This window comes from Pan troglodytes, chromosome 8 (genome assembly GCF_028858775.2).
Source record: "Pan troglodytes isolate AG18354 chromosome 8, NHGRI_mPanTro3-v2.0_pri, whole genome shotgun sequence".
Taxonomy (NCBI): domain Eukaryota; kingdom Metazoa; phylum Chordata; class Mammalia; order Primates; family Hominidae; genus Pan; species Pan troglodytes.
The window spans coordinates 39,751,931-39,772,472 of NC_072406.2; the positions used below are offsets into that span (position 1 = coordinate 39,751,931).

At 38.9% G+C, this 20,542-nt stretch overlaps 1 protein-coding gene across 20 annotated transcripts in view; it reads right to left on the reverse strand.

Moving 5' to 3' along the window:
• ABI1 (abl interactor 1) overlaps positions 1–20,542 on the reverse strand; it is a 111,477-nt gene that overhangs the window by 53,876 nt on the left and 37,059 nt on the right. For all 20 annotated transcript variants that reach the window (XM_001159212.6, XM_009458111.5, XM_001159466.6 and 17 more), the window contains exon 2: positions 19,712–19,879. In XM_001159212.6, the coding sequence (XP_001159212.2) occupies positions 19,712–19,879 (168 nt within the window). The remainder of the gene's footprint in view (positions 1–19,711; positions 19,880–20,542) is intronic.

The following is a 20,542-nucleotide window of genomic DNA, read 5'->3' on the forward strand; positions in this document are numbered from 1 at the left end:
GAGCCATGAAAGGACCATTACACTGCTGCCTGGGTGACAGACCAGGACCTTGCCTCAAAAAGAAAAAATCAAGGGGCCAGGCACAGTGGCTGACGCCTATCATCCCAGCACTTTGGGAGGTCGGGAGTTCGAGACCAGCCTGACCAACATGGAGAAACCCCATCTCTACTAAAAATACAAAATTAGCCAGACATGGTGGCACACGCCTGCAATCCCAGCTACTGGGGAGGCTGAAGCGGGAGAATCACTTGAACCCAGGAGGCAGAGGCTGCGGTGAGCCGAGATTGTGCCATTGCACTCCAGCCTGGGCAACAAGAGCAAAACTCCGTCTCAAAAAAACAAAGGATCAAGGTCAGATGAGGTCAAGAGAAGACTGAGGAACTGTGCCAGACTGAGGAAGATGAAGGAGACATGACATTTAATGTTTCTGAACTGGATCCTTTCCTATGAAACTACTGGAACAACTGGCATACCTGAATGGAATTTGTTGATTAGATGGTAGCAATGTATCAGTGGTAATCACCCGACTTTGATGAGCGTAATACGGTGATGCAGTAAAATGTATTTGTTTCTAGAAAATACACACCATCGCGGCCGGGCACGGTGGCTCATACCTATAATCCCAGCACTTTGGGAGGCTGAGGCAAGCAGATCACCTGGGGTCAGGACTTTGAGACCAGCTTAGCCAACATGGCAAAACCCTGTCTTTACTAAAACTACAAAAATTAGCCAGTCATCGTGGTGCATGTCTGTAGTCCCAGCTACTTGGGAGGCTGAGGCACAAGAATCTCTTGAACCCGGGAGACAGAGGTTGCAGTGAGCATAGATCGCACCACTGCACTCCAGCCTGGGTGACAGAGCAAGGCTCTATTTAAAAAAAAAAAAAAAAAAATCACAACGGATTGAGGCATACATATGTTTGAAGGAAGAAGCTGCCAGGAAACAGCAGATTCAAGAACTTGGTTGTAAACTGACAACAGAGAAAGGCAATATATCAAAAGGCATGGTTAGGAAAACTTAAGATGGGAAGACATACACATGTTAAATGTTTATTCGAAGTGGGAACATAAGAGAGATTGAATATAAGAGAAAAAAGGGATGACAGATATGATGACTAATAATGCCAACACTATGTAAAGGTAAATGCTTTATAAGCAATTCCTTATTTAATCTCCAAGGTTAGCACTATTGTCCAAATTCTGCATATGAGATAACTAAACTCAAAAAGGTAGGTAGGAAAAATCACACAGTGACAGAACATGGCTTCAAACACAGGTCTTTATGACTCCAAAATACACCACACTGTCTTATTCTTTCCATATCCTTATCAAACTATGTAAGTGCCAGTTACTATGTAATAAAGATACAGAGATGAATAAAACATGGTCCTTATCTTTAAAGAGTAAGGTAAGGAACACAAACATATACCCAAAAATCAATGTAAAAGAAGGAATAAGTTAGAAGGTATAAAACAAAGAGAGGGCCAGTAACTCTATCCTGAGCTGATTAGTGAAGACCTCAGACGGTGTTCCTATTAGGCAGAACAGAAACAGGACAAACTGAATTCCAGGTAAGACAAACACATAATTGGAAAAACGAAGATGCACAAATTTCCAGCTGTGTCTGCAACACTTCAAGAAGCTGGGCATGGCAGAAATACGAGAGTTGAAGAGACCACATCAATGAGACTTTTATGCCATGCTATGGTATCTGAACTATAGGAAGTAAAAATCCATTTCCAGACTTTAAAGCAAGATTAGGCTACTGTGAAGACTCAGACTTCAGAGGTCTGAGCAGTAGCCTGGTGAGTGAACGGCTTACAGACAACCAAAAGAACATGAAATTTGGAAGGAGACTCCCAAACTAGCTGTTTATACTCAGCTCAAGGACAGTTCCAAAGTCACTTTTTATTTAAAAAAAAAAAAAAAAAGGTAGTTTTTATTCTAAGGTTAATGAGAACACTCCGTTGTCATATTTTAGGACACAACAAAGAAATGGTTTCACCCACACTTTGTGATCAACAGGGAGGGACTGAAGATTTGCTTCCTTAACCCCACAAATACAGATTATTTGAGGCAGAATGCAGGCTTAGGTGATTCATTTCTCCAAAAAGCATATTGAACAGAAGCAGGATTGCCAGCTGTTTACCCTAAAAGCAAAGAACAGAGTCTCCAATTTCCAAAAGATACTGCCTTTCCTTTGATTCAGGGCATATCACGTCAGTCTGCCATCTGATGGTTCAGGAAGACTGATGCTTATTTCTGCTAAGCATATTGCTCTGACTCAGGAGCTGTGTAATTCCAGCACCTAGCAGATACAAGAAGCAGAGAAGAAGCCAAAGGATACCAGCTACTCCCCTAGCACAACACAATTAGCCTCAGCAATGAAACCAAATCAAAGGAAAATAAGCTATAATTTAGAACTTTAGGTTTTTGCGAATTGATCTCCAGGTACTTTCCTCATTGCAGAAATCATACCCTACATTCTAATCACCCTGAAAAAACCATGCATGTCTTTCTCTAATGCCATTACCTCAGACTGGAATGCATCTATACTCCGTATCAACATGATAAATGAACAGGCTTCCTTTAAGACCCAATTCAACTGTTATTCCTTCAAGCCATGCTGTAAAACCAGCTCATTCAATCTTCATTCTACTCTCCTGATCCTTGCCCCAAGAATATCTGCTTGCACTGCAGAAGCTAAAAAGCTAAAATCAACATTGTCCAGTTGTTCTCACCACCAGGCTTCTGGATACAATTTCTGATCTATCAATAAAATACTTTCATGGGATTTGGAAACTGAAAGTGAAGTGGAGACCTCTTATTACCACTTTACATTTCCTATTGGCAAAGTAAGTCAAGAAATAAGGTTTTTTTCCAAATTGATGCTCCAGTGTCCATTCTCCAACTGTTTGGATGTTTACAGGCAACCGCACTGGAAACAACAGCTGGACTCCAAGTTCAATGCCCAGTCACCAGGTTTGTGGGTGTCAAGAGGCAGTTGAGGCAGCAACAATGGCAGCAGCTTTCTAAGCCATGGCCTGAAACCCTTGCATAAGGTTCTTAAACTCAGTAATTCCTGTGGCACCATCAGTGGTTATAGCTTCCCCAGCAGATCAGTTTTTGAGTTCTGGAACTTATTTGTGGAGAGTAAATTTATATTTAAGATAGTTAGAATGGTTTCTATCTCCTGGTCCTTGACTCATATACACTAAACAAGTTAACACCTTACAGGGGAAGCAGCACACCAAGAAGGAAAGAAAATGAGTAATATCAGTGCAAGAGGCTAACAAACTGGTAAGTGCCAGTTAGACCTTAGACACATGAGAAAAACAATGAATTAGACTAGAATCAGTATCCTAAAATTCCCTTTGACTATAAAAAGTTTTAAGTCCCTGAATCCACAAGTTGTCACACGTAAGAAATCATCATTTGCCCAACATGCATGTAATTGCAAGTTTTATCTCAATTGATTATCTTTTTTTCTTGAATATTGGCCATGTTTTCATGGTTCTTCCTAAGTATGGTAATTTTAGATTACATTTTATATGTGGTAAATGATACCTTACAGAAACTCTAGATTCTGCTATAGTCCTTTAAAAAATGTTTTGATTTTCAAGGGCAGAAAAAATAAAAAGATAAAGAAGTAGAAAAGAAAAAACAAACAAAAAATGTTTACAGTAGGCCAGGCACAGTGGCTCACGCCTGTAATCCCAGCACTTTTGGAGGCAGAAGGTGGTGGATCGCTTAAGCCCGGGAATTCGACACAAGTCTGGGCAACATGGTGAAACCCCATCTCTACAAAAAATACGAAAAATTAGCCAGGTGTGGTGGTGCATGCCTGTAGTCCCAGCTACTTGGGAGGCTGAGGTGGGAGGAGGAGGCTTCACCTGAGCCTAGGAAGACAAGGCTGCAGTGAACCATAATCACACCACTGCATTCCAGCTTGGGCGACAAGAGTGAGACCCGGCCTCAAAAAAAAAAGTTGATGCTAAACTTAGCTTGACTTAAACTGCAAACTTTCTCCTCCAAGATGGGCAGCAGCTGAAATCTTTGTTCAGTTCTTTTATCCTTGGCTGAGTTGCATGCAGTTTGCTCCACACACAGCTCAGCCTGTAATACAGGCAAAGTTTTAACACAAAATTTGGGGCTCTTTCCCTTCAGGTCTCTCTTTCCACTCACTTTCCAGCTGTTGTGGTCACCATGAACTCTGCCCTCTGGGTCACAAGCTATATGCAGTTTCCTAACTGAGTTTTAGCTGTCTAGCATGGTGCAAAACTAGCTACAAAAATAGCAAACCCAGCCGGGCATGGTGGCTCACGTTTGTAATCCCAGCACTTTGGGAGGCCAAGGTGGATGGATCACTTGAGGTCAGGAGTTGGAGGCCAGCCTGGCCAAAATGGTGAAACCCCGCCTCTATTAAAAATACAAAAATTAGCTGGGCGTGGTGGTGCATGCCTGTAGTCCCAGCTACTCGGGAGGCTGGGGCAGAAGAATTGCTTGAACCCAGGAGGCAGAGGTTGCAGTGAGCTGAGATCGCACCATTGCACTCCAGCCTGGGCGTCACGAGACTCTGTTCAAAAAAACACAAAAAAATAGCAAACCAACCAGGGCTATTTCATTTTTAAAAGTGTATAATAACAATCTCTTCTCTGTAGTTTCTGTCTGCTATTAGTTGTTCTTCAGGTACTCTTTTTTATATTTTGTTCAGAGTTTAAGTTATCTGTAAGAAGACTCATTTGATAGGAACTATTCTGTTATTACCACAGGAAGAATGTTTGGTTGGTTTACTCCTCGAACAGAAACTAAATCCATAGCATTGCCCCTATTCTCTATCCTAAAAATAAATAATATTCTGACCCCATAAGGGTGATGGTTCAAGTTTCATTCTTTGTTCACTCAGGGGTGGGATGGTGGGTTGGTGTGTATGCATGTGTTAAAAGAACATAACTGGGTCCCAGCACTTTGGGAGGCGGAGGCAGGTAGATCACCTGAGGTCAGGAGTTCAAGACCAGCCTGGCCAACATGGTGAGACCCCATTTCTGCAAAAAAAATACAAAAAATTAGCCGGGCATGGTGGCACGTGCCTGTAATCTCAGCTACTCAGGAGGCTGAGGCAGGAGAATCGCTTGAACGCAGGAGGCAGAGGTTGCAGTGAGCCGAGATCATGCCACTGCACTCCAGCCTGGGTGACAAAATGAGACCCCGTCTCAACAACAACAACAAAAAAGGTAACTGGGAGATGGAACAGTCTGGGTTATTCTAACTATGGATTTCACAGATTAATAAATTGTTTTTAAAAGATTCCAGAAGAAAGGGGGAGGGGACAGGGAGGGGAGGCAGACAGACAAAGAAAAGGAGTAGGGGAGAAGGGGGAAAGGTAATAAAGGATGGGGAGACAGACAGACACAGAAAGAGAAGTACAAAGTATTGCTGCCAAATTTATTGGCCAATAAGGACATTTAAAAAAAACAACTGGCCGGGCACGGTGGCTCACGCCTGTAATCCCAGCACTTTGGGAGGCTGAGGCAGGCGGATCACCTGAGGTCAGGAGTTTGAGACCAGCCTGGCCAACATGGTGAAACCTCGTCTCTACCAAAAATACAAAAATTAGCCGAGCATGGTGGTGGGCGCCTTTAATCCTAGCTACTCGGGAGGCTGAGGCACGAGAATCACTTGAACCCGGGAGGCGGAGGTTGCAGTGAGCCGAGATCGTGCCACTGCACTCCAGACTGGGCGACAGAGTGAGACTTATCTCAAAAAAAAAAAAAATTACTAGTCCTCACAGTAATCCCTACACTTTGGGACACCAAGATAGAAGGATCACTTGAACCCAAGAGTTCGAGACCACCCTGGGAAACATAGTGAGACCCCATCTCTACAAAAAGATGAAAAAATCAGCCAAGCATGGTGGCATGCATCTGCAGTCCTAGCTACTCGGGAGGCTGGGTGGGCGGATCCCTTGAGCCAGGGAGTTTGAGGATACAGTGAGCTATGATCACACCACTGCACACCAATCTAGGTGACAGAGCGAGACCCTATGTCCAAATAAATAAATAAAAAAAATAAAAATAAATCAAAAATATTACTATAAACTTTCATTTTCACATAAAAAAGGGGGGAAATATTAGAATCAATATGTAAGCCTTACCTGACAACAATTCATTAACTTATAATACATATGGACACTAATTAATGTTACTTTTCTTTCTGCATAAACCAAAAACTGTGAGAAAACAGCACTAGCCCTGATAAAACTCTAGACACTGAAGCCTGGTGGAGCTTGCCTGGTGGAGCTCCCTGGATGGCGAACACGCTGATGAGCAAGGAGGGTAGCATGCCCTGATTCCACAAGAAGAGGGCATGGAAGCTCTATGTTTGGAAACTCCCAGACCTTGCCCTGTGTGTCTCTTCATTTGGCTGGTCCTGATCTGTATCCATTAAATAAAATCGTAATCATATGGGTAGTGTTTCCCTGAAATCTTTGAATCATTCCAGTAAATTATCAACCCTGAGAGGGGTTGTGGGAAACTCCCCAGATTTGTAGCTAGTTGGCCATAAGTATGGGTAGAATGGGGACCCTACTTGCCACTAGCACCTGAAATGAAGGCAGACTTCTGGAACTGAGCCCTTCCCTTGTGTGGTCTGCACTAACTCTGTGTGATCAGTGTCAGAACAGTACTGCAGTACCCCACTGGTGTCAGAATACCAAACCCCTAACAGAACTTCTTCCATCATATCTTACGCAAGCTAACCCTATATGCTGGGGATATGGTAGGAATGAAGCCATAAACATGTACAACTTGTATCATCATGCAATCTGCACCAGCCCCACTCTTCAAAATTTCTGGCTCCTTAAGGAATTTCAGCAAATCCACCTCCAGAAAAATTATCTTAAAAAAAAAAAATTTTACTTACTGTAAATAGAGAAACCGGTGTTAAATCCCATGAACACTTTTTAAATTTTTTGAAGTAAATGTTTTTATAACACATCAGGGATCGGCAAACTTTTTCTGGACACAATCAGAGAGTACATCTTTAAGACTTTGCAGGCCATATGGCTTCTGTCATAAGGACTCAACTTTGCCATGTGTCAGCAAAAGCAGCCGTAACAATATGTAAACAAAGGAACACAGCTATGTTCCAATAAAACTTTATTTATAAAAATGGAGGGGGAAGGACTAGATTTGGCTCATGGATCACAGTTTACGGACCCCTGCACTAGATTAACTCGTCTGATGGCATGAAGGTCTGGTTACCACACCAACAACTAATAGTCTGGGAGAGTTTAGTACACCTGTTCTTTAAAAAAAAAAAAAAAATTAACTGATACAAATTATATTTTAGCCAAAATGTGTTTCCTTGGCAGGAAATGTTAAAGGAAGGAAAAAAGTAAGGGGGTAGGGAAAGAAAGAAAAAGGGGAAGAGGGAGAAAAGAGGAAGGAGAAGGAAAGAAAATACAAAGGAAGAAAACCTAATGCTATCAGAAATCACTGGTATATTTTAGAGTATCTTTTATTTAATTTCAAAAATTTCAGAAATCTAAAATATATTAAAATTCATAAATTTCTGCAATTAACATGAAGTAACTTACTATAAGTAAGGTTATAAGTAAGCTCATAGTAGTACTAGGCTCTCTGCTAGGTGCTATTAAGAATCCCTGTAGAATAATTTTGAAACAAATGTTTATCAATGTAATAATTAAGAAAATTTTATTTTAGATAATACTGAGCTAAAGTTTAGTGCCAAGATAAGGCTTTGTCACTCTAGCCCCCAAATAAGAATGTATGTGTTCTGTAGCATGTATTTACATTCAGAGAAGAATCTATATTCTATATTAGTGTATCTCTACTATAGCTTGCTCCTCTATAAATTTACCGTGTTAATAACTATAATTAAAGCAAGCATGCTTAATTAATCTGAAATAATAAAAGGTGTCCTCCTTCCAAAGAAGGGGAGTTAGGAAATTTGCTCTAAATCATTTTACTATTGGTCCTCAATATTTACAACAGGAAAATTAGCAACTGTTTTGGTTAGGTATCAGTCTTAAAACAGTAAAGCTGAAGATAAAAAATACTATTTCATAATAGGACTTTGGCAGGAAACGAGAAATTTTTCGTGTTTTCCTTATGATGTTAAGAATATTATACAATTTTATAACATCCTTTTAAAATTCCAATTTTAATCTATTTCATGAAGAACCAATCTCTGACAAAGATTTGTATAAATTTATGCAAAGATTTGTATAAATTTGTATAAATTTATGCAAAGATTTGTATAAATTTGTATAAATTTATGCAAAGATTTGTATAAATTTGTATAAATTTATGCAAAGATTTGTATAAATTTGTATAAATTTATGCAAAGATTTGTATAAATTTGTATAAATTTATGCAAAGATTTGTATAAATTTGTATAAATTTATGCAAAGATTTGTATAAAGTTTTTAGCAGAAATTTATCCTCTTAACAGTTCTGGTGGCCAGAAATCTGAACAAAATCTTACAGGATCAAATCCAAGAGTGAGCAGGGACAGGCTCCCTGAGAAGGCTCAGGAGTGGGTGTTCACTTGCCTCTTCCAGATTATGGTGACTACCAGCATTCCTTGACTTATCGCCACATCATTCTAATCTCTGTTCCTGTTTCCACACCACCTTCTGCTCTTCTATGTCAAATCCTCCTCTGCCTCCCTCTTATCAGGACATCTGTGATTACATTTATGGCCCACTGCATAATCCAGGATAATCTTCCCATCTCAAGATCTTTAATTTATACTTGCAAAAAGCCCCTTCTGCCAGAAGGTAACATCCACATTCTCAGGGATTAGGGATATCTTTTGGGGGCATTACTGAATACAGCATAGCATGGTTCATCTTAGAAATACTAGATGTGCACACAAACCCACCAGAGTACTGACTAGTACCATTAACATACTTTTCTCACAGTAAATCAGCCATATCAAGTGAGTGCTAATGAATGCTCCTTAGCCACTGGGCAAGGACTGAACATGTCATGCTTTTCTGATTTTGAATGACAAATGACACTTATCAATCTACATTATATCTTTCTGTCAATATTGAAGGTTCTGGTGAAAGTTTATATCCATAATAGCTGGAAAAAAGTATAAAAGTGATAGTGCTAATGACAACATAAGAGGGCTATATTAGTTTGCTAGGACTGCCATAACAAAGTACCACAGGTAAGTGGCTAGGAAATTTACTTTCTCACGACTCAGGAAGCTACAAGTCCAAGATCAACATGTTACCAGGACTGAATTCTTCTCAGGGCCTTTCTCCTTGACTTATAGATGGCCATCTTCTCTTTGCGTCTTCACCCTCTTCTTTCAAGAATACCAGTCATATTGGACTAGGGCCTACTCTGTAACCTCATTTTAACTTAATTACCTCTTCAAAGACCCCATCTCCAAATACAGTCACACGCTGAAGGACTGGGAGTTATGACTTCAAAATATAAATTTGTTGGCGGGGGGACACACAACTCAGCCAGTAAGTGCCAAAGAAGAGTACCACGCTTGATGTTAAAATTCATGAAATGGCCAGACGTGGTGGCTCATGCCTGTAATCTCAGCACTTTGGGAGGCCAAGGCAGGTGGATCACTTGAGGTCAGGAGTTCAAGACCAGCCTGGTCAACATGGTGAAACCCCGTCTCTAAGAAAAATACAAAAATGACCTAGTTGTGGTGGTGCACACCTGTAATCCTAGCTACTTGGGAGGCTGAGGCAGGAGAATCACTTGAATCCAGGAGGCGGAGGTTGCAATGGATCGAGATCACGACACTGCACTCCAGCCTGGGCCACAGAGCAAGATTCCATCCCCCCCCCCCAAAAAAAAAAAAAATTCATGAAACACCTTTAAGAAACTGGCTGAGGAAATCTAAGATAAATACCAACAGTCCATTAGGAATCTGAAGAAGCCCCTTCATAATGGGGATAATGGCACCAAAAATATCACCAAGTAGTCAGTAAGGATGAAACAAAAAATGTATGACGGAGAGCCAAAAGAAACTACAGGTGGGGATGTATTATCAAATTGGGTGATTCTTTTAAAATGGGAGCATGATGGCCTGCATATAATATTCGCAATACATAATCTATAGGAACTAAACTGTAATAACCACATAAAGCAATAGTTCTCTGACTGATCTAAAGACTCCTGAAGTCCCCAAGATCCTGTCTTTTCTAACTACATATTTTTGTGAAGCAAAATTTCTTCACATACTTCAACCCAAACAACAAATCACAACAGAGTGAATGAAGAAGCAGACATGAGAACCCAGTGATCGTCTACCAAACATTTTAAAAACATTTTCAGAAATGTAAAACAATGCCACTCTTCTCATAAATTTATTTGTTTTGGATAACAGTTTTTTTCATTAAAATGTTATTTGTACTAACAGTGGATTTCTTTTATTGTTAAATGAGTTAAATACTTTTTAAATTTGTTTGAATATCTGATATGATAAATACTGGAAGATCTACCCAATGAATCCAAAGCCCACGTAGATCCTCAATAATTTAAGATGTAAAAGGATCCTAACAAAACATTTGAGAAACCAGAGCACTGACTCAGTTAGTGTTTCCATTCTAGGTACCCACCCTACCTCCCCAGTGCCCACAGTAACTAGGTTTTTGCCTATATAAAACTAAACAGTCCCCTAAAAGATGCAGTTACTTTGAAGGTTTGTTATATAAGGTTTTGTGAGCCCACTGTAGAAATAGACTGGATGGGGCAATTCATCCAATTCCTAAATTTTGAAGACTCTGATTACAAATTGGAGGCATTGTAGTACAGAAGAGAAAATCAGTGGATCATCTATGAACAAGATGCCCATCTTTTGATTTCTAATGTTATACTAGCTACCTACGACTTCAGGCAAATCATTTATTTTTTTGGGCATCAGTGTCACGAACTATAACATCAGAGAATAAACCAAATGATCTAATGTCCCTTCCAGTTCTAACTTCCATGATTTGAGGGAAGCCCAAAATTGCCAATGGAAAAAAGAAATCATAATGGACATTGCTAAGCACTCTACAAAGCAAATACTTTAATTGTGAAAAAGTTGGTGATGTGAAAGAATTTAACAGTTGCATACTTTCTCCTAGTAATACTTCCTATATTTTCCAGGAAAAGTGACTGGCACCTTTAGATGACTACTGTGTCATAAGAAATATCACTATAAGAATCTTTTAAAAATTTACAAAATAAGAAGTGAATATTGGTTACAGAAAGGACTTATCAGTAATTACTTCACCAAGGAAAGCTACTAATATTTGGTAACTATTAATCTAAGACAGGAAAAATGGGGGATAAAATTGTTAAAATAGAAAACTTTATAAATCTAAAACATGTCAACACACAAACAGAAAGTTAAAAGCTCCACACTGAAAGGAAAGGGACTCTTTCCTGAAATAATTAAGGTTTAGTTTATCCAAGTCCTGATAGAATTGGAGATGATTTTTGTTTGTTTTAGTTTAAAAATTTTTTGAAACTGAAAACTCAAACAAGCTCTGAATTCTAAATTTTGAGATTATGTCCTAATTGGCACATAATCTATGCTGTATTAAGAGATTATAAAGCAGAATTTTAACTAAAAAGACACCACTCAACAGCCAAGGTATGACAGATGTAAATCCCTCATAAAGCTCTGAGAGATTTAAAAAAAATTTCTTTCACTACAATGCATTTACTTAAACAATGTTTTAAGAATAGCAATTTGGAAGAGCAAGGAAATATTCTTTTTAATTCCCCAATTAAGAATGAATGCCCCCCCAAAAACCTGTTTTTATGTAAATTTAGCCAATTAGATTTCAGCTGCATTTAAGAGTTCCAAGTAATTCAATGTAATTTACAGAATTACAAAAGCTTCATTTACCTAGTCACCTTAATTTTTTTTATGATTCAGTAAGTCAATTGATAGTATTAACAGCTTTATTTTTAAATCTACTGAAATAACTACATCTGTATGAATTAAGACATCTTCCAAAGAATGAGAATTGAATTCAGTAAGCTCAGCAGAACACAGAGAATATTCATAATTAAATAAAGAAGAAAAATAATTTGAAAATGTTTTGTTACTGAAGAAACAAAATATAGGCAGTTGTCTTGCACAGTTCTGATACGCATGAATTTCAGTTACCATATTTTAGTTAACACCAGTCCTCCAACTACACAATTTAAATTTCAGTTACATTCAGGTGCAGTGGTTCACACCTGTAGTGCCAGCACTTTGGAAGGCCAAGGTGGAAAGATCACTTGAAGCAAGGAATTTAAGACCAGCCTGGGCAACACAGCAAGATCCCATTCTCTACCTCACCACCCAAAAAAATTAGCTGGGTATGGTGGTGTGCACCTGTGGTCCCAGCTACTCAGGAGGCTGAGGCGGGAGGATCATTTGAGCCCAGGAGTTCAAAGCTGCAGTGAACTATGACTGTGCCACTGCACTCCAGCCTGAGCAACAGAACAGGATTCTGTCTCATAAAAACATAAAAATAAATAAATTTCAGTTACCACAAGAACTATAAATAATCACACAAAGTAGAAACTTCGCTGCTAGGTCTGAAGTCCACATAAGTAACAGATGAGCATCATTACTGGTTACCAATCGTGTCTTTGTTTCAAAGTTTATTGGTGAATGGTCTCTGTACATCTGATATTAAGTTTATCCACAGACTACAAAGTACACAGTTGTGCTGCTTCCTTGTCCCCTAAATGATAAGCCATTGTGACATTTTACAAAACTGGGTATCAAAGAAAGAACTGGCCAACAAAGATGAAACTGCAGCAAATACATGAAAAGTGATAATGCTAGATAGAGGTGAAATTCGAATTGAATGTAAATGGGATTAAAACAGAAATAATGCATACAGGAATGCTAACATTGCTGCCATTCAGGAGACTATAGATATGCAGCCAGAAGAATATCATGAAGGCAAATGTATTAACATAAATGAACAAAGTGGCTGAGAAGAAAGGGAAGAAGATACTACAGATAAAATGATACCCATAAAAACTTTATGTTAAAGAAACTCTAGAAGATATTTCACAACATTTAAAATCCAAAGGATAAAATGTTGAGAGGAGCTGATCCACCCAGAGAAAGGAGAATGACAATTTGCCAAGGCACAGAACAAAATGTGTGCTTCATAACAACTTACACAGTGAGAAGGTAGCAAGCACTATTCAAACTACTTTCTTAAGAAATAAAACCCTTTAATTCTCAATACCTCGAATGTTTTACATTATGGTATACTAAACATTAGCATAACTTTTTTTTCATTTCTCTATTCATTTATAACAAAAAGAGAGATTTTAATGTTTTGACAAAAAATTTTACAGATCACAGAACAACCATAATTTTACCCATTGACTAGTAAGATTGTTTTGTATACCTTGAGCATGCATCACCATTTTTTATAATCTCCAATAACCATGCAAAATAATCACTGCCTATACATAAAATGTACAGTGATCCTCTGGTTATAATCCATGTATAAGAATCAACTAAAAACTAGGTTCTATTATATTTTTCCTAAGTAATTTTGCAAAGACTTTGTGTGTGTGTGTGTGTGTGTGTGACGGAGTCTTACTCTGTCGCCCAGGCTGAGGTACACTGGCGGGATCTCAGCTCACTGCAACTTCTGCCTCCCGAGTTGAGGCGATTCTCCTGCCTTAGCCTCCTGAGTAGGTGGGATTACAGGTGCCTGCTAGCACGCCCGCCTAATTTTTGTATTTTTAGTAGAGATGGGGGTTTCACCATGTTGGCCAGGCTGGTCTCAAACTCCTGACCTCAAATGATCCACTCACCTCAGCCTCCCAAGGTGCTGGGATTACAGGCCACCATGTCCGGCCAAGAGATTTATTTTAATTCAGTAAACACTGCAAACCAGTCATTTGCCAGACATTGTGCAAGTCCTCAAGAACCAGCATGAATCACTCTACACTAGATTCTGTTCTACAAAAAAAATTATTTTAGCAAAGTTCCAATCTATATCAATTTTGTCCTAAAATCTAAAAAGGCAACAGGATACCACCAAACATGAAAATAAGCTGGGCACAATGGCACATGTCCGTAGTCCCAGCTACTCAAGAAGCTGAGGTGGGAGGATCACTTGCGGATGGAGAGTTAGTGCTTAACAGGTACATTGTTTCAGTTTGGAAAAAGGAAAGAAGTTTTGGAGATGAATGGTGGTGATAATCACAAAACAATGTCAAGGTACTTAATGCCACTGTACACTTAAAAATGGTTGAATGATCAATTTTATCTTATGCATATTCTGCCACAATAATAAACAGGGATAAAAAGCAAAAATCTCTTTTAGATATACAAAAGCTGAAAGAACTCATCACCAGCAGAATAGAGCAACACTTCATGCTAAAGTATTCCAAGGGAATAAAAACCACCAAAACTCTGGGCTATAAAACAATTCCTGGCCGGGCACGGTGGCTCATGTCTGTAATCCCAGCACTTTGGGAGGCCAAGGCAGACAGATCACTTGAGGTCAGGAGTTTGAGACCAGCCTGGCCAGCATGGTGAAATCCCATCTCTACTAAAACTACAAAAAAAATAGCTGAGCATGGTGGCGCATGCCCGAAGTCCCAGCTACCCGGGAGGCTGAGGCAGGAGAATGGCTTGAACCCAGGAGGCAGAGGTTGCAGTGAGCCAAGATGGCGCCACTGCACTCCAGCTTGGGAGACAGAGCAAGACTCCATCTCAAAAAAAAAAAAAAAAAAAAAAAAATTCCTAACAAATTTGAAAGGACTCAAATCATATAATGTATATTTTCTGATCAGAAATAATAACTATGGGTAAATATAAAGGAATTACTTTCCTCATATTAAATCTCATTCAAAGCTAGTTGCTTTTCAAAACAAAAATAATGGCTAGGCACAGTGGCTCATGTCTGTAATCCCAGCACTTTAGGAGGCCAAGGCAGGCAGATCACTTGAGGTCAGGAGTTTGAAACCAACCTGGCCAACATGGTGAAACCCCGTCTCTACTAAAAATACAAAAATTAGCTGGCATGCACCTGTAATCCTAGCTACTCAGTAGGCTGAGACATAAGAATCACTTGAAACTGGGAAGGCGGGGTGGGGGAAGGCAGGGGCAAAGGTTGCAGTGAGGCAAGATCACGCCACTGCACTCCGGCCTGGACAACAAAGCGAGACCCCGTCACAAAAAAAAAAAAAAAAAGAGCAAAGCATTGTGGGGTTTAAAACATACACAAAAAGAAAATGCGTGACACAAGCCAGGCGTGGCGACTTATACCTGTAATCTGTAATCCCAGTACTCTGGGAGACCGAGGTGGGTGGATCACGAGGTCAGGGGTTCAAGACCAACCTGGCCAAGATGGTGAAACCCTGTCTCTACTAAAAATACAAAAATTAGCCGGGCATGGTGGCGGGCACCCATAATCCCAGCTACTCACTCGGGAGGCTGAGACAGAGAATTGCTTGCACGTGGGAGGCAGAGGTTGCAGTGAGCCGAGATCGCACCACTGTACTCCAGCCTGGGTGACAGAGCAAGACTCCGTCTCAATAAAAGAAAAAAGAAAGTGCATGACACCAACAGCCCTAAGACAGGAGAGAAGTGGAATCAACTATTACAAAGTCTTAAACATACTCCTGAAGTAATAGCATAGTCTACCTTCAAGTGATATTAAAAAGTTTAAAGATGTTTACCAGAAGCCCTAAGGCAAACATGAATGAAATAATAAAAGAGAGAAGCAGAACAAAGTGTTACACCAAATCAGCACCCCCCCCCAAAAAAAATTCACTCCATTAACACACAAGGAGGCAGAAAAAGAGGATAAAAGGAAAGCTGGAATGGTTATATTCATATCAGACAAAGCAGATTTCTGAAGAATACTACCCAAGATAAAAAGAGGCTTTACAAAGATAAAGGGTCCATTCATCAAGTGGACCTAACAAGCCAAAGCATTTGTGTACCTAATATAGTATCACTTCAAAATACGTAACAGAAAAAAGACTAAAATGCAAAGAAAAATAGACATTCAGAATTATAGTTGGAGATTTCAATTTACCTTCCTTAATAATTGATAAAACAATTAGATAGAATCAGTAAAGATACAGAAGAATTGAATATTATCAACCAACTTGACTTAATGAGATTTATAGACATTCCACCTGACCAGAGAAAAATACACATTCTTCTCAAATGCACACAAAACATTTACCAAGACAGAGCATATTCTGGGATATATAACAATTCTTAATAAATATGAAAGGACTCACAGCATATAAAGTATTATACAGAATAGCCAAGACACAGCATCAATCTAGGTGTCTATCAATGGATGAATAGGAAAATATGGGGGGGGGGGGATATACATATACATTTATTTAAACAGACTACAATTCCTATTATTCAGCCTTAAAAAAGAAAATTCTGTTATTTGCAACATGACACAACAGATGAACCTGTAGGACCTTACAGTAAGTGAAATAAGATAGGCGCAGACAGACAAACACTGAATGATCTCCCTTTTTCAGATGTGGAATCTAAAAAAATCAAAGCTCACTGAAGCAGAGAGTAGAATGGTAGTTGTCAGAGACTAGGGGGTAAGGGAAATGGGGAGCTGTTGCTCAAAGGGTACAAAGTTTCAGCTATGCAGGATGAATAAGTTCTGGAGATCTGATGTACAGCATGATGACTATAGTTAATAATATAGGGTTGTTGACTTGAAATTTGCTAAAAGAGGAAATCTTAAATGCTCTCGCCACACACAAAAAAAGTAGCTGTGTGAGGTGATAGATATGCTAGTCAGCTTGATAGTGGTAATCATTTCACAATGTATATGTATATCAAAACATCACATTGTACATCTTAAATATATATGATTTTTGTGTCAATTATAACTCAATAAAGCTGCGGGGGAAAGCTACTTAATGAAAAAAAAAATCAAATGAGGTGTATTTTTCTGACCAGTAAGAAATTAAATTAGAAATCAACAACAGAAATATCCTTGCAAAACCCGAAAATACTTGCAAACTAAGCAACACATTTCCAATAACCCCTGGGTCAGAAAGAAATAAAAAAGCAAACTTAGAAATTATCTTCGGCTAAATGAAAATGAAAGCATAACATATCTAAATGTATGAGATACAGCTAATGCACTTTTTTTTTTTTTTTTTTTGAGACAGAGTCTTGCTCTGTCACCCAGGCTGGAGTACAGTGGCGCGATCTCGGCTCACTGCAACCTCCGCCTCCCAGGTTGAAGTAATTTGCCTCAGCCTCCTGAGTGAGTAGCTGGGATTACAGGTGCCCACCACCACGCCTGGCTAATTTTTGTATTTTTAGTAGAGACAGGGTTTCACCATCTTGGTCAGGCTGGTCTTGAACTCCTGACCTCATGATCCACCCACCTCGGCCTCCCAATAATACACTATTTAGAGGGACATTTACAGACCTAAACACCTATGTTAGAAAAGATTAAGGGTCTCAAGTAAATTAAATGACCTTGGCTTTCACCTTAATAAAGTATAAAATAAGGCTGGGTGTGGTGGCTCACACCTGCGATCCTAGCACTTCGGGAGGCCAAGGCAGGCAGATCACTTGAGCCCAGGAGTTTGAGACCAGCCTGGCCAACATGGTGAAACCCTGCCTCTACTAAAAATACAAAAAAGTTCACTGGGCGTGGTGAGGTGCACCTGTAATCCCAGCTACTCAGAAAGGTAAGGCACAAGAAAGGCTTGAACCTGAAAGATGGAGGTTGCAGTGAGCCGAGATCATGCCACTGCACACCAGCCTGGGCATCAGAGCAAGACTCCATCTAAAAAAAAAAAAAAAAAAAAGTATAAAATAAGAGCAAATCAATCCCAAGGTAAGGAAAAAGAAAAAGAAATAATAAAGATCAGAATGGAAATCAATGCAACAGAAAACAAAAAAATAGAAAATTAATAAGGCCAAAGATGTTTTTAATATCGATAAAGTTGGTAAGCTAGCCATAATGATTAGTTTAAAAAAGAAAGATGACACCAATTACCAATATGAAGAATGAGCAATGTGAAATTATTATAGATTCTACAGATATTTTTAAAATAAGAGATTAGGCAGGGTGCTGTCGCTCAAGCCTGTAATCCCAACACTTTGGGAGGCCAAGGTGGGTGGATCACTTGAGATCAGGAATTCAAGACCAGCCTGGCCAACATGGCAAAACCCCGTCTCTACTAAAAATACAAAAAATTAGCCAGGCATAGTGGCGAGCGCCTGTAATTCTAGCTACTTGGGAGGCTGAGGCAGGAGAATTGCTTGAACCCAGGAGGCGAAGGATGCAGAGAGCCAAGATCACGCCATTGCACTCCAGCCTGGGCAACAGAGCAAGACTCTTGTCTCAAAAAAAAAAAAAACAAAGCAGGAGGATTATTATAAATGTTTTATGCAAATAAATCTGTCAATTTAGGTGAAATAGCTAAATTCCTAGAAAGATAAAAAGCTCACTCAAGGAAAAACAAATAAACAGAATAGGCTTGTATCCACAAAGGAAATTAAATATGTAGTTAAAATCCTTTTCACCAGGAACACTCCAGGTCCAGATGGAATACTGCCCATTACAGTCAATAAAACCAGCATTACACTGACACCAAAACCAGACAAAGGCATTACAAGAAAACCACAGCCCAACAGTACTTGAGTACAGAAACAAAAATTCCTAATACACACACAAACCAATGTAATTCACCATATTAATAGACATATATATATATACATACACACACATATATATGATCATTTCAACAAATGCAAAGAAGCGTTTGATAAAATTCACCACCCATTCCTGATAAGAACACTCAGCAAACTAAGACTAAGTGGTATAACCACTTTGAAAAACAATTTGGTAGGTTCTTCTAAAGTGAAACAGACACCTACCACATGACCTCTCCATTCTGCACAGAGGTACTTACCCAAAAGAAATAAAAGCATATGACCACACAAAGATTTGCATACAAATGTTTTCATAGGATTTGTAATAGCCAAAACCTAAAAACAACCCAGATTTCCATCAACATGTGAACACATAAACAAAATGTGTAACAATAGAAACTACTCAGCAATAAAAGAGTGAACTACTTTTACATGCAAAAACATGAATGAATCTCAAAATAATTATGCATAGTAAAACATGCCAGACCAAAAAAAAAATAGTAAATACTATATGATTCCATTTATATAAAAATTTAGAAAATGTAAACTAATCTCTAGGGACAGAAACCCTAAGGACAAGGGACAAGAGGGAGGGATTACGTAGGAGAATGAAGAAATTTGGCAGGGGGAAAGGGGATGGTTCATTATCTTGAATGTGTTGATGGTCACATGGGTATACATGTGTGTCAAAACTTATAAAAATTCTGTTCTTTATGTACAAATAACTTTACGTCAGAAAAGCTCTTAACAGTAGGACAGTGGTGACAGTTGTACAATGTGAATGTACTTAATGCTACTGAATTATACACTTAAAAATGGTTAAAATGGTCAATTTTATGTTATGTTTACCTTATCATGATAAAAAAAGGACTAAAAGAAAAACAGCAGGTTTACCAAACTAAAACAGTGTTAATGATTATCACCAGTAAGATGAGTCAGAAATCCATACATGCAGGCTATTTACTTCTTTGGCATATGCTGTAGTTTTTTTTAAATTGAATTTAAAGCATTTTATAAGCTGTTACCTGTGAGATATGATTGATGGAAGACTCCATTCTCCTAAGCTGAGAGGCTTGGATATCCAGCAACTGGAGTACATTGTTGGCCAATGCATTTATTTGATAAGCAACACTAGCTAGAGATTGGGTTGTATAGGCTTTGGTCTCCTCTAAAGCTTTTCTCTTGTCTGTAGCCTGAAATAAGAACAAAAACAACAAATACTTATTTAGATTAACATTCATTAAATATATATTCTACACAAAGGCAAAGTTATATTATTTTACTAGAGAAATTCAATAAAAAAAAACTCACTGTACCAATATGATAGTCTCAGGATACTACTGAATTAAGCCATGGCAGAAATCCCTATGTGCCAGCTGGGAACCACTCTCTCCTGAGTAGCTCATCCACTAAAGGGGCCACTAACTGTAGTCACAGTATCAGAGACACACTGCACCAACTGGTTCTCCTTGCCTAGACCCTTTCCATCACCAATTCACTGCATTACATCATAAGGACTTTACTGTCAGCCTCAAGCTCCCAATCCACTTACAATGAAATGGACTAAATCCAATCTGCCTTATATTCCTGTGTCCACTAACCACCATCGGAAATCCAACTTCCTTGTTATCTATGATGATTCAAGCCTATCATGCCCCACAAAAACTACTGTGAATCTTATGTGCTCCAATTCCTTACTCACCCCTTCTTCCCAAACTCCTATAGATAACTCAGAAGGCAAGAACTCCTCAAAGAGGAGCAAGGTTAAAAGGTGACAAACTGTAGGTGGGTAAGAAGGGGAATCAACAACTTACACCACAAAGAGTAAATATCACTAACATATAATCTAAAAATGA